Here is a 14,775-nt window from a genome sequence, read left to right as displayed (position 1 = left end):
AAACAGGGACTTGACGACACGCTCCATGCTGTTCTTTTAATTTAGTTTGATGAATTTATTGTTATTTTATATCAACAAGAAAAATATCTTTTATCGGGTAAGGTTGAATTTTGTGTGGTGTTGACTGTGAACATTCACATTTGAAAAGTAAAATGGAAAAAAAATCAAAAGAAATTTATGAAATAAAATAAAAACACAGGATGTGTGTTTGGCTTGTTTCATGCTTGCTGCTCTGCAGTTATTGCTTATGTCTATATCCCATATATGTTTTTTACTTAACTGCTACAGAGTATAATGTGACAAGAATAACTGTACACTTTATTTCCTTTGGAGAACAGTCCATTAGAAAACAACACCCTGCAAATTAACTGCACAAGATACGCAAAACTAAAGTTATTACAGCATATGAATTTGAATACAGGGGAAGATACTTGCAACTATTTTGACCTTGAAATACAGCATTCAGTCATGTGACACAACTGGATCCCAAACTCCCAAGATGTTGTTGCCAGTGAGGCAGCCGCCGCATTTCATGCTCACGGCTGTAAAGAGTCTCGTTTCTCTGAAAAGTTCTGTTTGAATAATTTCTCCTCGTAGGTGCTCGAGGGTCAAACGAGCAGAGAGTCCCAGTCAAAGTCGTCCTGGATCTCCTCACTGTTGCTGTGCAGATTCTTTAATGGAGGACGCTGTCGTGGTGTCATAGACTGAGGCTGCATCCCAGCTGAAGCAGAGAAAGAAATATGTCGTACAGTCAGTATTCAAGAGGAAGCGAAACTATATCTGTTGTTTTCTATTAAAGTAACTTCTCCTTTACAACAGTCACATCTAGGCTGCCATTTTCACAATGCTTGAATTCACTTTTTGTTCAGGTTTATCTTATCTAAAACACCACATGTTAATATGAGTCTTTGCTTGCTGCAAAAAACCACAGACTGACTGAGAAGAGATCCTGTCTCATGATTACAATGTAAGCGATAGGAAATCAAGTCAACAGCCCTTGTTCTGTGTAAAAAGCTAATGTGAGATTTCAACAGCTTGAGTTGTTTATCTTTCAATGTTAGTCTTGAACCAAATTTTCTGTTTGAGTTTCCCTGGACAGCGACTCCTTACTGAGCTGCAGTGGAGGGCAGTATGAGAAGGAGCAGATTTGATATTAAAAACACTCATTTGTCTATTTCAGACTTTGATTGCAGTAGCATTTTTTGTTCTCTGTTTCTTACATTAAAGAAAGGTATGTCTTCAGATAGTAGGAGTGATTACAGTGAATACCAAAAGTATTATTTTACATGAGTATTGTTCTGAGGCTGACTTGAAAAGGTCCTCCTCCCACCCTGCTGTTGCCATAAACAGGTTAAAAGAGAGCAACTTCTTGATGAAATGATCTCCAGTCTCACCGTGTGTGTTTGCAGGCTGTGTTAGCTGTGGTCTTTGAAAGCCTGGTCCCTGCATGGGAAGAGCCCTCCGGGGCGGCGGCAGCGCTCCGTTGGCGAGGCCAAGTGTGGGATTGTAGGGGAGGGGTGAGGGGTGGGTGAGGTTGGCGAGGGTTGGGGGCGGATTGGAGTTAAACGGCGGGGCTTGTAAGGGGTGAGGTGCACCGAGGGCCAGTGGGGAATTATTGCCAGAGGTGATCATGCCTTTCTGGGTGAAGAAGCGGTTAAGAGAGTCGCAGAGGGAGGTGAAGAGCGCCGGGTCCAGGGCCCAGTCGCAGAGCTCCGCCTGCCGCATGCTCTCCAACAGGTCTGGAAACAAAATGAGGGAAATGTTTACAGACAGGCTGATTAAAGCATTAAGAGTCTTAAATACTCCACGAGAGCCAAAGCCTTTTGTAACTCTTCAAAAAAGTTTATGCATTTACCGAAAATTTCTATCATTTGGAAAAATCTAAATAATCATCATATTTACGGTTTCATTAGTTGCTACTTTTTTAAACTATTGCATTGGTATTCTTCCTCCAACCCAATGCAGTGTAAGCAAATAAAATCTCATTTACATCACATTGAAAATACAACACTTAAATACTTTGACAGCACTGTGCAAAGCTTTCTGTTACTTTCCTAAAATATCAAGTGATCATATTTCCTACAAATTTCCAGAAAATAGTAAGAACTAATTTCCCAGTCCCAGAGATATTCAGTTCACTAACACATAGATGTACATTTTAGATCCCTCTGTGCCTGTCATGTAACATTTAAAGAGTGCTGTTATTATTCCATGAGTGAGCCCTGCTGCACAGAAAATGATTGGTCTATATCTATATATGAGATATAGACCAATATATGTGTGACAAAATGAACCATCACACTTCACTGTAACCACTATTTGTGTGTTGTTATAGCAGTCTACGCCACCTTTGTGCATTACCTCTGGATATTTCCCGTCGTAAATGAGTACAACACACAACCTCTGGGAACTCACATGGTTTGATTTGAATTAAATTTGAGTAAATCTCTGTCCAGTTTCCGTGTTAGTTATCAGTGTAGAGGCTGTTGCTGTCAGTTCCACCTAAATATTGTGATTAGTTAGTTACTGATTTCTTTTAGTCTTACTGTTCTGTTATTAGCTTTCATACACATGTTCCTCATTCTAACAAAATGCAAATCCAAATACTACATGTGTGTAAACATATATATATATATAAATATTATAAAGCTTGGCTTCAACTATTCACATCAAATAAACTTGGCATGCGATGTCTATGTCTATGTTTGAAGCGCATATAAATGAAAGTATGGGACAGAGAGGGTTCGTCCAGTGAAGCATTCAGAGAGAGAGATCTCAAAACCTCAGCAGATAAAACCAAAACCAACCATGGAAAAAAAGTTATTTTGTAATTTGGGTGACGTGACCGTTTAAACATGACTGTGGTGAACAGCACAGACCTGGGTGACCAGATAGGTCTATGTTTGCCCAGTCTAGACTGCTGGCAATGCGGAAGCTCTCCTTCAGAGAATCTGGGTTACTGAACCAGTCGGGTGGCACCGCTAGAGGGGAAGGGAGGAAGGTAACTTTAGAAAGCAATGAACTGTCTTATGTTGCTGGGTTTAATGCAATTTAGGCATTTTAATTTGACCAGATAAGAGGCGTAAGACTCACTGTATTGTGAAGGAGGGTGTGCAACTGATGCAGGTGGCGCAGCTGCTGCAGCTGGTGCAACTGATGCAGGCGGTGCTGTTGGTGCAGCTGGCGCAGGTGGTGCATGGTATGGAGACAAGGGTAGCAGAGTTGGAGTGTGGAGTGGGGTAATATCATTGTTTGGGAGAATCAGGGGAGCAACATCCGCTGGAGAGAGAAGACAAGTCATTCATCCAGGCCATATGTAACAAGTCATCCATGCAGCTAATGCACAAAAACACAAGGTACTCACACTGTGAACCTCCCCTCTCTCGCATAGTCTTACAGAGAGACTTGAAAGACGCATACAAGTCTGGTAAATTCATCTCATCGAAGGTGAAGCGCAGAGGAAGATCAGTGGAGGAGTTTAACGGGACAACGGGAAGGGCGAGGACCGATGCAGAGGAGTGAGCCGGGCCTGACACCGTGCAAACAGGCACGGACGTCGTGTTAGGAGCGCAGGAGAAAGCGGAAACAGACACAGGTCCTGAATTAGTGGGAAAGGACAGAGGGGTGACAGAGAAAGAGGGAGCAACTGCAGAAGCTGTGGACATGGGTGAAACAGAAGCAGAGGGGATGGACAGGGTGGAGACAGGTGGGTGAGGAGGTGAGAAAGAGTTAATGGAGGACATGGGGGGAGCAGGTGGGAGCCCAGCTGAAGGAGAGACAGACGGATGAGGGACAGGGAGATTGGAGACGGGGCTCGGCATGTAGGGTGATGGTTGCTGTGAAGATAAAAGACAAGATAATACATTGGTATGATGTTTGTTAGAGCAAAAAACAAAATAAACAAATTCAGTGGTGGGAAAAATCTCCAGGAAGTGGCTCCACCTTGCATGGGGGAGGAGAGAGGGAGGCGGACCGGGGCGACTGCTGCTCCATGGCTCCCAGTGACTCGGTGTTGAGAAGCTGACGGTGTGTGTGGGAGGTGGGTTGTGGTTGATGAGGGGAGGGTCCTCTGTCTGTTTGTGTCCCTTGTGCTTCAGGAACCTGTAACTGGAAGAGGTTCAGAGGAGAAATATGAAAACCCTTGTAAAGCAGCAGAAGCAGCACAACACTCCTACACAGTGCAGTCAGTGCACGGGACATCAAGGGAGCAAAAGTGTTTCTGCGTCATCTGTAATCAGATGAGTAGGCCTAATGGAAAATTAAGAAAATGTGTCTTGTTTTTTGTAATTTGAGTTTCAGATTGAGAATGTTTTGAAGTTAAACAAGTTTCCATTAAGACCCTGGAGGTGTGATGGTTAACAATGAAGTGACTGATTTTAAAACCACGTACATCCTGCCTCTCCTCTTCCTCCTTGGGATACGGACGTTTGGGCGCCCGCGCTTGATTCGCCTCTGCAGGCCCGTCCATCGTCCAATAGGAACCCTACAAACACAGCACAACTAGCTTTACACTCTGCCAAGCAATCATCCCGCCATGACATGATGCATCTTAACCCTCCTGTTGTCTTCCTGGGTCAAGGAAGGAAGGACGGAAGGAAGGAAGAATGAAGGGACAGAAGGAAGGAAGGAATGCAGGAAGGACGAAGGGAAGGAAGGAAGGCAGGCAGGACCCAGGGAAGGAAGGAAGGAAGGAAGGACAAAGGGAAAGATGGGAGGAAAGAAGGAAGGGAAAAAGGAAGGAAAGATAGATGGAGGGAGGAAACAGATTGGGTCAAAAAAGAAGTAAGGATGAAGGGAAGGAAGGAAGGGAGGGGGGGAGGCAAAAAGGACTGTGGAAAGAAAGAAGGGAAAATGGAAGAAAAGAAAGATGGAGGGAGAGAACAGATTCATTCAAGGAAGGAAGAAGGGAAAGAAGGAATGGAAAAGGGAGGAAAGAAATATGGAGGGCGGAACAGACCAGGTGAACTGGATCAAAAGAGGAAGGAAGAAGAAGTAAGGATGAAGGAAGTAAGGAAGGAAGGAAGGAAGGAAGGGTGGAGGAAGGGAACAGATTAGGTCAATTTGACCCAGAAGGACAACAGGAGGGTTAACCAAAGTATTAATAAGCTAATAACATAAAATAAAATAAAAGTTATTCACCTTGCCAGGGTCGTTTCGGGGCCGAGGAACTTTCCTGAAGCATTTATTTAGAGACAGATTGTGTCTAATGGAGTTCTGTTAATGACAAAGTAGATGGTGAAAGAAGTCAGTCCTGTACCAGTTGGTGATGCAAATGATACACTATGTAGCCGACAGCAGTTACCACTCATTAAACATGCTCGAACTTTACAAAGTCAACACCACTGTGCCACATTGACAATATGTTATTACATGTTACCTTCCATCCACGGCCTGCTCGGCTGTAGTAAGGGAAAGTGTCACTGATCCAGGTGTAGATGTCATTCAGGCTCAGCTTCCTCTCAGGTGCAGCTGCTATTGCCATGGCGATGAGCGTGGCGTAGCTGTGAGGGGGTTTCCCTTTGGAGTTAGTAGAGGAGGGGTCCTGGATTGACGGTAGAAAGTCTCCTCTCTCCCTCCCTCTGTCTTTCTTCTTGTCCCTCTCCCCTCCGCCTCCTCCTCTCTCCTTCCCCGAGCGCAGGCTGCTGATTCCCAGCTGAGGCAGCCAGTCAATGCTGGTGAGACTGGAGTCCAAGTCAGAGGACATTGTCTCTCTTTTTCCTAGTCCAGGGTCTGAGGGATCAGAAGAGGACGTGGTGGATCAACATGTCTTTTCACTTTTTGTTTACCGAGGAAGCTGAGAAACGCCGCAGCAGATCCCTCTGTGCCTGTAATGCAACACTGTCAGCCACTCTGTTCCTGTACTTCCAGCCAGTGTCAATTATAAACCAACAAGTTCAGACACAAGACACGTTGTGCCGCTCAGGAATCTATCCATTCACAAGCAGACATTGCACAAATGTGTCTAGAGCGACAAGTGTGACAACTACACCTACATTTTCTGTTTTCTGAGAATGGAGAATGGCTTGCTTACCTCTCTGTAGTCAGTCGAGGCCCAAGGCCTTAGAAAGTGTTAATATTTGATGTTGTCATCAGCTGTGCACAACTGCAGACAAACTGGTGTCCGTCCCCCTCTTCAGATCTCTCTCTACGGTGCTCCGGTCCCAACGAGGCCTCCAATCATACCTTTGGCTTGTGAAAGTTTGTGTAACTTAGAAGAAATATACACAAAAACTTCTCCGACAGCTTCCTTTTTCTCTCCCTCCCTGTCTCCCTCCCCTCCCTTTCTGACTTTACCAGGATGACGTAACTCACTCCTCCCCCCTGTGACATCACTCCCTGCACTCCGCCTCTGGGTGCTGGCCCCACCTCCTCGGCCTTTCACCAGACTTTTCTGTGGGTCTGCTGGTTTATCAATACAGAGAAACCACCTGTGAGTTAAACTTCAACCGCAACCTTTAAAAAGACCTTCAACCTGTCACTCCCAGCATGAGAGTTCAATTCAGAAACAAAAACGAAAGCACGGCAGCAGCACTGATTCAAAGTAGCAGCATCACTTTATTGAAGCAGATGATCAGTGTGTTGGAAACAATGAGATCCTGTACAGAGTTTATGAAAGAGAATGACAGGTGATGACGTCCCTACAGAGCGCTGAAGAATGCAAGGAGGCCGGTGTCAGGAGACGGATGAGCCAAGAGCTTCTGGATCTGTCAACAAAGTTGATAAAGTATGTGCATTAGTGACTTTTATTATTTACAGAGGCAGGATACTCCATGAATCAAATATGGCATTTTTGCAAGGGCGAGACGACAGCTTTACAACCACAAAAAAATGCACTACATTTGGGTTTGATCACTGCAGAATGAAGTCTGGTTAACAGTCACCTGTAACTGGTTTAACAGTGTCAGTGATAGAGGATGTGAACGGAGTATCTTTGGCAGCCTTGAATCTGCAGCTGCAGGCCAAATATTTATTTGCTCAACTGTTTTTGACAGCAGACTGAGGAAACGCCAAACATGTTTTCCTTTGCCGCGTACCATCAGGCCTACATTCATGACACATCTAAACAAACAAATATGATTCATGAGTGCAGCGCAGAGGCAGCTGTAGTGAGCACCTCCTTGAAGTTGGGGTGTTTGGCGTCTTGGACCAGCTGCAGCAGGACGGCCTCTGTGGTGGTGAGGTAAGCACCGCTCTGCTTCAGTCGGGACAGAGCAAACAAACGATCCGTCTGGCTGTGGAGGGAGACACGAATGTCTGTAGTTATAGACATATAACTACAGTTTACACTGTAAAGGATGAAGTAATTTTAGAAGTACAGAAAAAGACAGTAAAGATACCTTCTGGATGAGACGGCATCAGCCACAATATGAACCTCCATTCCCTTTTCAAGCAGGTCATAGGTTGTGCACTGCAGGAAAAAACAGGGAGCAATCATTCATTAATCTAAACTGTGGAAACTGTCTGGCATGAAAGGCTGGAAAAACAAACATTATCAGAAAATAGCATAGTTATGTAACTCGGTGATTATCTCTCACCTCATCATATCCCTCATACTAACATATAAACAGTAGTCTGTTTATGCAACATAAATATACACACAGTTTCAGATGCACCTTTAAATTATCTTATCTGGCCCAAGGCATAAGCCAACTAAGCACCTGCTAAGCATAACGTACAGGCAAAGGGCTTCTAATTGTCTTTAAAATGAAGAGAAGGATATATGCTAAACTTCAAAAACAATGATGTGGTCTTACTGCGATGCAGGCGTGTGCCTCTATCCCACACAGTATTGCCTGTTTGGGGTTTCCAAGGGCCTGCAACTCCTTCTCCACCTCCTCTATCATCATGGTGAAGGATGTTTTAGAGTGAGCTTTCAGGTCTTCTGCCCCCAGCTCGGGCACTGTGGGACCCAGACCTTTAGGGTACTGCTCTGTCAGGATGGGGGGGATGCTCAGGACGCGGCTGGCCTGTGAGTCAGAGGAGAGAGCAGACTGATTTAACCTGATCTCTTAAAATGGTAAATACTTAGAGACTGGTAATAACTGGTACAGCTGTGGCACACTGAGGTGGCTGTGTGAAGGCGAATGTAACCAACCTGGAGCAGTCTGGCTGCATTACTGACAATGTTGGGGAACTGGAAGATGTTGGGTCTAAACTTCTCCTGCATGTCGCACAGGAAGAGCACTGCATCTTTGGTGGAGAGCCTGCCAATGTTTGCCACTGCAAGAGCAGGAGCACAGACACAGAGAAACAGTTGATACATGAATGGACAACATGTTTTGTTCTGCATGTAACAGTGGTGCATATTGTGTATTCTTGAGGAGGAAGGAGATATTCTTCCTTGTAAGAAACATTTCCTCCTTGCTGGTGCATTGTGTTGTTGACAATGACAATAAACCCGAACAGATTCATTGCTAAAGAAGAGCAAGGTCACAGAAAACACAGCAGGAACCAGTATCAAATATTTTGTTGCACCGTCATCTGCTAAAAGCAAACACACATCTGTTGAAGCTACAACATAATATCACTAAGGAGAAGCCTAACCTTCAATGACAAGGTTGCAAGTTAGTCTGTACTCATATTTGGCGAATGAACAACTAGACAGAGGACGAAGTTTATGTTTGTCCTACATTTTAAGAAGAAAGACGTTTTTTTAAATGAAATATTTCGTCCATGGCATGTCGTTAACAATGGAAACAAACCGTGGTACAGCTAAACACAAATAAACCAGAGGGAGCTGCGACAATGCTACAAAATTTCAACATAACTTTAACATGAAAGATCTGACTTACTGTTGTTGCTTCAATGGTCCAAATGTGAGGTGAAGTTCAACTGTTAGGTGCAAGTGTTATTTCCCATGTGACGCCCCCTGTGTGATTGGAAACCAGCAAAAATAAACCAATTTTACTTGAAAATGACACAGAAATAAACAACTTTATATGAAACAAACCCAAAATGTCATAAGATTACACAAATCTCCCACCGTCATTTGACTTCGTCGTGAAACAGCGACGTTGTGAGCAAATATACTCCAAAGTCAAAATAATAACTTACCTAGCACGTAGCTAAGACGAACAAGTTCAAGCACCGCCTGCCCAGAATCGTCTCGACCAATAGGATTAGGGGTCGCTGAGATTGACGTTTCTCTGGACCAATAGCAGCCAGAGTTGATCGCCTCGGAAGAAACCACAAGCAAACCAGAAGTGCTGCCCTGAAGATGTCTGACAGTGCCGAGTCCCCCACAGAAACGCAAAAAGAGGAGTCACAGCCACCGTCAGACGACTCGGCGACGAACGACGAGAAGAAAAAAAGTAAGAAAGTGTGACATTATCAAACGCAGAGTTACCTGTTGACGAGGACGGTCCCCGATGCTGAAGAAAACAAACCCTGGTGACGCTGCGAACAAATGGTTGAGATTCTGGCCAATAGGGTGGCTCCTTTGTCTCAGCTCAACCAATAAGCGTTCAGCTTGTTTACATGTGGTGCTACCGGTTTGGGGTATGGCTAAAGCTAATGCTAATATTTACTAAAGAAACACATCACATTTCCCTCTTACAGTAAAAATGTTGTTATCGCGATAGTGTTTGTTTCCTCATCTATCAACTATCTTTAACGCTTATGAAAACAGTAACCTCATTTCTTGCACCAGGGACAAGTTATTGAGACTAAGATAGCATGAAACTGTCAAACTGTCACCTCACTGAAATATCTACCTTCACATTTTGGCCTTAACTACAATCTTTTTCTGGCTACAACTATATTGTAATGTGCTCCAAACAAGTAGAAATGCCAACTAGTTTTTTCCTTTTTTTTAAGTGTTACCGAGATAGCTGTTACAGCTTCAGTTATTTGAGAAAATAATAACTAATATCTTTACCAAATTACTGACACACGTACGCCAAACCATATGTGTTGTTATCAACCCTCAATCACACCCATAGAACCACATCAGGGACAGCATCGTCTTCATTCAGTCATCTCACCAAACTGATTCCAGTTTTGATATTCAATGGTGTTCAGATAATGAAGAGAAACTAATCATATAGTAAATAAATGACACCTGCACACAGACTGTAGTTCATGTGCAGTTATTTTGTAAATAGAGGTTTGGTTGTATTATTTGAGTGCAATGCTAGAGCTCCAACTCGAACAAGATCTGTGCATTATAAAATGGGGCATTTTGAACAGACCAGTACGCAATTGACCCTTTGTTGGCCTTCTGATTGGTCTGCTGTTCCACCAATCAGAGCGCTTCTCCCCATGTCACGTGTTGTGCAACATTCTAAGGTTGGACAACCCTGGAATTGAAACCCTATGAAACAAGATAGGTACATAGCAACTTTTGGGCAAAAACTACTTTATAATTTTTCAATATGGTTAAAATGTGTGCCTGGGGTTCCTGCAATAGCAACTCACAATATCTGGAACGTATTTGAGTCATTTTTATCCCATTCCCCAAACACAAGACATCAATAAACATACTTAGCCTATGTACTGTATATAATATTACTTTAACTTTCTGTTATGTATTTAGTTGAGCTTAATAATAGGGTTTGGGGGTGGTCCACTAGGGGGAGCTGTAGGCATAGGTCAGGGGTTAACTGCAAAGTTTTGTTTGTTGTTGTTGTTGTGTGCAGTCCTCATGAGAAGTGAGCCTGTTTTCCCTGGCTGTACTTTGTGCTATTGAAGCTCATTCATTCTCCAGTCCACTCTCTGGTCGTGTTCTTTAACAGAGAAGATCTAATACCTTCAAAGTTATCTAGCAAACGTAACATTACCGCTACTAATGTCTTTTGAACTTTGTGAAGTTTTACGAGGAGAAACGGGAGATCGGCGGAGATTAAGCGTTAGCTTGTAGCTAACGTTAGCTAGCGCCGTTAGCTACTAGCTAGTGAGTGACCAAAACAATGATTTTTCCCCATTTTTCGGAAAAGTCGGGTAATGCCCGTTCAATCGTTCTTTAGCCACGTCTGTCTTCTATCACGGACACCATTTTTCTGATATGTAAGTTAATTCAAATTTCCCTTACTAGCAATTTAAATCTTCCTAATTTTCAATGGTTTCCAATGGGTGTTGACCCTTCCGTGACCATTGTTTGTCCAACCTAGCAACAGTAACCGTGGGGGGCGGGGCCTTGACAAAGGGTCAATTATGTATGATTTCTATTATTTTTTTTCTTTTCTTTTTTAAATTGGAATGCATCAATACAGAGAACAATTGGGAAATCACATCACACAAAATGAATGTGTGCTATAATAACAAGGGATGCACCTTCCCTTGTTACAGATTCTGCTGTAGTCTCTCAAATTATTTGCTGGGGCACAACTGTCAGAGTTCTTGTTTTCACTGTGGATTAACAACACATCCACAAATGTAATACTAATTGCTCAAGTTTAGATTTGCCTCCACCTGTCTGGGTGACTGTAGCACCCTCATTTTTATTTTCTCTGTTTTCTATAGTCGATGTGCTGTTGAAGGCGGTTGGAGACACTCCTATAATGAAAACAAAGAAGTGGGCAGTAGACCGGGGGAGGACAGTACAGTCACTGTCTCAGTTCATCTCTCGTTTCCTCAAGCTTGATGCTAACGAACAACTAGTAAGAGATGCATCTGTTTACATGTCCCAGAATCATGACTTGGGTTCACATTTCCATACTTAAGCTATTTCCAGTCTTAACACATAACATCATCCTTTTTCTTTCTTTCAGATCATATATGTTAACCAGTCTTTTGCCCCCTCACCGGACCAAGAAGTAGGAGTGCTCTTTGATGTGAGTATTAACAAATGAATGTTGTGAACTTAATTTCCTTTCCTTGACATACGGCAGATAAATGATATTCTGCAGTGATCCTTTCAAACAGAAACATATAGTAATTACCGGTAAATACTAGTTTAATTTGAATTCATGACTAAACAAGCTCTTCCTGTCCTTGGGAGCACCGTGTCTAACTAAATAATCTCCACAAAATCCACTTCTTAGCTTTTTCTCAGCTTTTAACCACAAAATCAACAAAATACATGTTCCATTTTAATTTTGTTCGTTGATGTGGCGCATGAGATGCAGTTTAAAGGAGCTTGTAACTGGATATTTGAGGTGTTAAACAAATGTAAACAAAATCATGACACAAGATGATGACTTGTGTTGATGTATTTTGTAAGTGAAGCAAAGGTACAGAGCTTTATCAGTGCTTACAGATGAGACCATTAATGTTTGTTTTTTACCAAAATTTTAATATTTGTAATTTTTAAAAAAGAAAGTACCATTTTTCTAATTTACAGAAGACATGAACTACAAACATGTTCTAATGATGAGTGCATGCCTTGTCAGGCTTCAGCTGGGAGGAGATTTTTGACACTTAACCACAGTATAAATAAATGTCTTTACCAAATGGCCAAAGTCTCTTTAATGAACAGAGTCCAGTCCGGCCCCTAGAAGTGAAAGGGTCATGTGATGCACTGACCAGCAGAGGGGGCAATAATTTGGAAGCACCATGTGGACACATGCTAAAATCCTCTGCGCTGATTAATGTCTTGATAAGTAACCGCAAAGAACTCAAAGTCCAGAATTGACTGTGGACATTTGATCATCCTACTGCTCTCACTACTTTACAGCTCGAAATCTCATGAAATGTGTTTTTCCTCCAGGCTGACAAATCAAGTCAGTTAACATCTGAGAGTGTTGATCAGCCGAGTCATTTTGGAGCTATTTTGAAACATCACTTCAAGGTTGACAACTTTATTGAAAATTTACCTTTATGTACCTTCTCCTCTCTCTTTGTCTCTCTTTCAGTGTTTTGGTAGCGATGGAAAGCTGGTTCTACATTACTGTAAATCTCAAGCCTGGGGCTAAAATTCCTCTTCCACAACACATTTTTGACCTCTCTTTTTAATTCATCCTCCAAACATGCACACAACATTATCATTGCTTCTTTGTCATTTGTTTTCGTTCAGGTTTTATGTATATACACTCTGTAAATAAATTATTGTGACAATGCACGACTCTTTCCACTGTGTTTTTTTTCTTCCTTTCTTTTCTATTTAGGCATTATATTTAGCACCCAAAAATAAACACTTAACTCGTGGGCTCAGGATTTGGCTTTACAGAGGGCTGGTGCTGATTAGAGGAAAAGCACATGTGACAGTCCATTCATATGGATGCTGACTCACAGTTTTGTCAACCCTCTTATTTTGATAATTAAATATCCGCGGAAGAGACACAGTCGTAACGCAGCGGAACTTAAATCAGTCATAAGGGTTTTGGGAGGTTGGGATGAAATCACCTCTGAGAGGGGGCAGACATAGGATGAGAGGGGGCACTGCAGTAACAGATGGACTTAGAGGGATTACATGATTCAGGATGGGTTTGTGACATAAATTCCCAAGAAAGACAGAAAGTAGAGAGAGTAGAGTGGTGTGGCGTGGAGACAGACAGTTGCTCCACCAGTCTTCCATCCGCCGTCCACCATCCTCCTTCTCTTGGCTGGGAGGATTAAAGGGGGAAGTGCAGTTGGAGAGGTAAGGGTCACTGATGCTCATCCTGGAGGAGGAAAAGTGGTGACACATTCACAGGGAAAACATGAAGAGGGTTCAAGATGGAGCAACTAAAAGCAGGTTCTTAAGGAGCTTTTTGATTTAGGGCTCTCGAACGAGGAGGAGATAACCGAGGGGACTGCGAGAACTGACAGTTGTTTTACTGTGGCAGTTACTTCATGTTTGACCTGAACTACAACACTTTGGTAGGTATTCCTGTCACTGATTGTTATAATTTAGCTGAAATGAATAGCTAATTAATAGATCCTTAATCAACAACTGTTTTGATCAATTTAAAAACAAGGGAAAATACTCCAGTTATTTTCCAGCTTTTCAAATGTGAGGATTTGATGCTTTTCTTTGCCATGTCTGATTAACTGAATAGCTTATGGTTTTGGAGCGTACGTAAGTGAAAGTGGAAGTAAGATTTCAGCTCAGGCCCTGGAATTATCTGAAGATCATTTTCACTATATTTTAACATAAATAGACTGTTTATAGCCCTGAGAATAACTGAACTCTATGAGTTTTTGGTCTAAACCTGGATTGAGTTTTTAGATCTGCTGATGTGTGACATTTTTGTAGTAGATAGTTAAACGAGGCAAATTGTGTGTGTCCAGTTTTTTTTATCTGACAGACCTGTCAGTGTGACTGAAAAGTAAAATCTCATGTTAATGACAGGATTAAGTTTATTGAGGAGTAAAAATCCAAGGGTTTCTAAGATTAAAATAACCATTATGCCTGAAGGTCTTCATGATTCATGTTTTTAATTGTGGCAAAATCTTGAGTTGAGTTGATATCCATCTTGCTGATGCTGTCCTCCACCTTTACACATTATATTCAATATGTTAATATAATATGAAAACCAAGACTTAAGGGAACTGTTATTTTGTGGTGATGATGCACCAGTAGCTACTGTTACTGAGATTTTACTTTATCCACAACCAGATAGAAGAAGCAGTTCAGTCAGTGTGTAACAAGTTAAGAGTCACCAGAGTCACAGTATCAGTGTTATATCATATAACACTAATACTATGATGTGATATATATGATGTTGCCTATGTCTGCAGTATATTTATGTACTGTATGTGTCAGAAAGCACATATTAGCTCGGTCAACATTTTACAGAGAGTAGAGATCGCCTTTTTAAGACAAGGGAAATCAAGTAGATTTACAGTATACACTGCAAATGTCTGATTTAAAACTAATGTGTGTGTTTTTCAGTGTTACCAATATTCAGACGACAG

The 14,775-nt window shown here is 42.2% G+C and overlaps 3 protein-coding genes across 4 annotated transcripts; 1 reads left to right on the top strand and 2 right to left on the bottom strand.

Annotated features, from left to right (window-relative positions):
• Window positions 1-22: 22 nt before the first annotated feature.
• On the bottom strand, window positions 23-6,305 carry foxj2 (forkhead box J2). The gene is made up of 10 exons (XM_085801489.1): window positions 6,032-6,305; window positions 5,378-5,730; window positions 5,140-5,214; window positions 4,391-4,483; window positions 3,943-4,107; window positions 3,365-3,836; window positions 3,094-3,279; window positions 2,880-2,981; window positions 1,395-1,739; window positions 23-721 (listed from the first exon to the last, which is right to left on the bottom strand). Exons 2-10 carry the CDS (start codon window positions 5,702-5,704, stop codon window positions 609-611), a joined length of 1,878 nt encoding a protein of 625 aa, XP_085657615.1. The 5' UTR covers window positions 5,705-5,730; window positions 6,032-6,305; the 3' UTR covers window positions 23-608.
• Window positions 6,306-6,535: 230 nt separating this feature from the next.
• isoc2 (isochorismatase domain containing 2) lies at window positions 6,536-9,224 on the bottom strand. 2 transcript variants are annotated; one of them, XM_085801490.1, is made up of 7 exons: window positions 9,055-9,224; window positions 8,793-8,869; window positions 8,096-8,220; window positions 7,755-7,967; window positions 7,338-7,408; window positions 7,115-7,232; window positions 6,536-6,704 (listed from the first exon to the last, which is right to left on the bottom strand). In XM_085801490.1, coding segments are annotated over exons 2-7 (594 nt in total). In that variant the 5' UTR covers window positions 8,794-8,869; window positions 9,055-9,224; the 3' UTR covers window positions 6,536-6,638. The 2 variants fall into 2 exon arrangements, with proteins under 2 accessions (XP_085657616.1, XP_085657617.1); XM_085801491.1 differs by lacking the exon at window positions 9,055-9,224 and adding an exon at window positions 8,984-9,016.
• On the top strand, window positions 9,177-12,995 carry atg12 (ATG12 autophagy related 12 homolog (S. cerevisiae)). The gene is made up of 4 exons (XM_085801492.1): window positions 9,177-9,311; window positions 11,461-11,597; window positions 11,709-11,771; window positions 12,792-12,995. Exons 1-4 carry the CDS (start codon window positions 9,218-9,220, stop codon window positions 12,849-12,851), a joined length of 354 nt encoding a protein of 117 aa, XP_085657618.1. The 5' UTR covers window positions 9,177-9,217; the 3' UTR covers window positions 12,852-12,995.
• Window positions 12,996-14,775: the final 1,780 nt, after the last annotated feature.

Source organism: Trachurus japonicus, chromosome 16 (assembly GCF_045865225.1).
Source record: "Trachurus japonicus isolate A0001 chromosome 16, Traja_1.0".
Lineage (NCBI taxonomy): Eukaryota > Metazoa > Chordata > Actinopteri > Carangiformes > Carangidae > Trachurus > Trachurus japonicus.
Note: the sequence above shows the minus strand (reverse complement) of the source record. Positions and strands in the feature narration are given on the sequence as shown.

Excerpts from the sequence above, each read along its gene's own strand:
- foxj2 (XM_085801489.1), bottom strand. The coding sequence starts at position 5,704 with ATGTCCTCTGACTTGGACTCCAGTCTCACCAGCATTGACTGGCTGCCT. Across the intron at positions 3,837-3,942 it reads TCTCTCCTCCCCCATGCAAG|CAACCATCACCCTACATGCC; the intron begins GTGGAGCCACTT and ends TTATCTTCACAG. Across the intron at positions 722-1,394 it reads ACAGCCTGCAAACACACACG|CTGGGATGCAGCCTCAGTCT; the intron begins GTGAGACTGGAG and ends TCTCTGCTTCAG.
- isoc2 (XM_085801490.1), bottom strand. Across the intron at positions 7,968-8,095 it reads ATGCAGCCAGACTGCTCCAG|GCCAGCCGCGTCCTGAGCAT; the intron begins GTTGGTTACATT and ends TCTGACTCACAG. Across the intron at positions 7,233-7,337 it reads GATGCCGTCTCATCCAGAAG|CCAGACGGATCGTTTGTTTG; the intron begins GTATCTTTACTG and ends CTCCCTCCACAG.
- atg12 (XM_085801492.1), top strand. The coding sequence starts at position 9,218 with ATGTCTGACAGTGCCGAGTCCCCCACAGAAACGCAAAAAGAGGAGTCA. Across the intron at positions 11,598-11,708 it reads TTGATGCTAACGAACAACTA|ATCATATATGTTAACCAGTC; the intron begins GTAAGAGATGCA and ends TCTTTCTTTCAG. Across the intron at positions 11,772-12,791 it reads AAGTAGGAGTGCTCTTTGAT|TGTTTTGGTAGCGATGGAAA; the intron begins GTGAGTATTAAC and ends TCTCTCTTTCAG.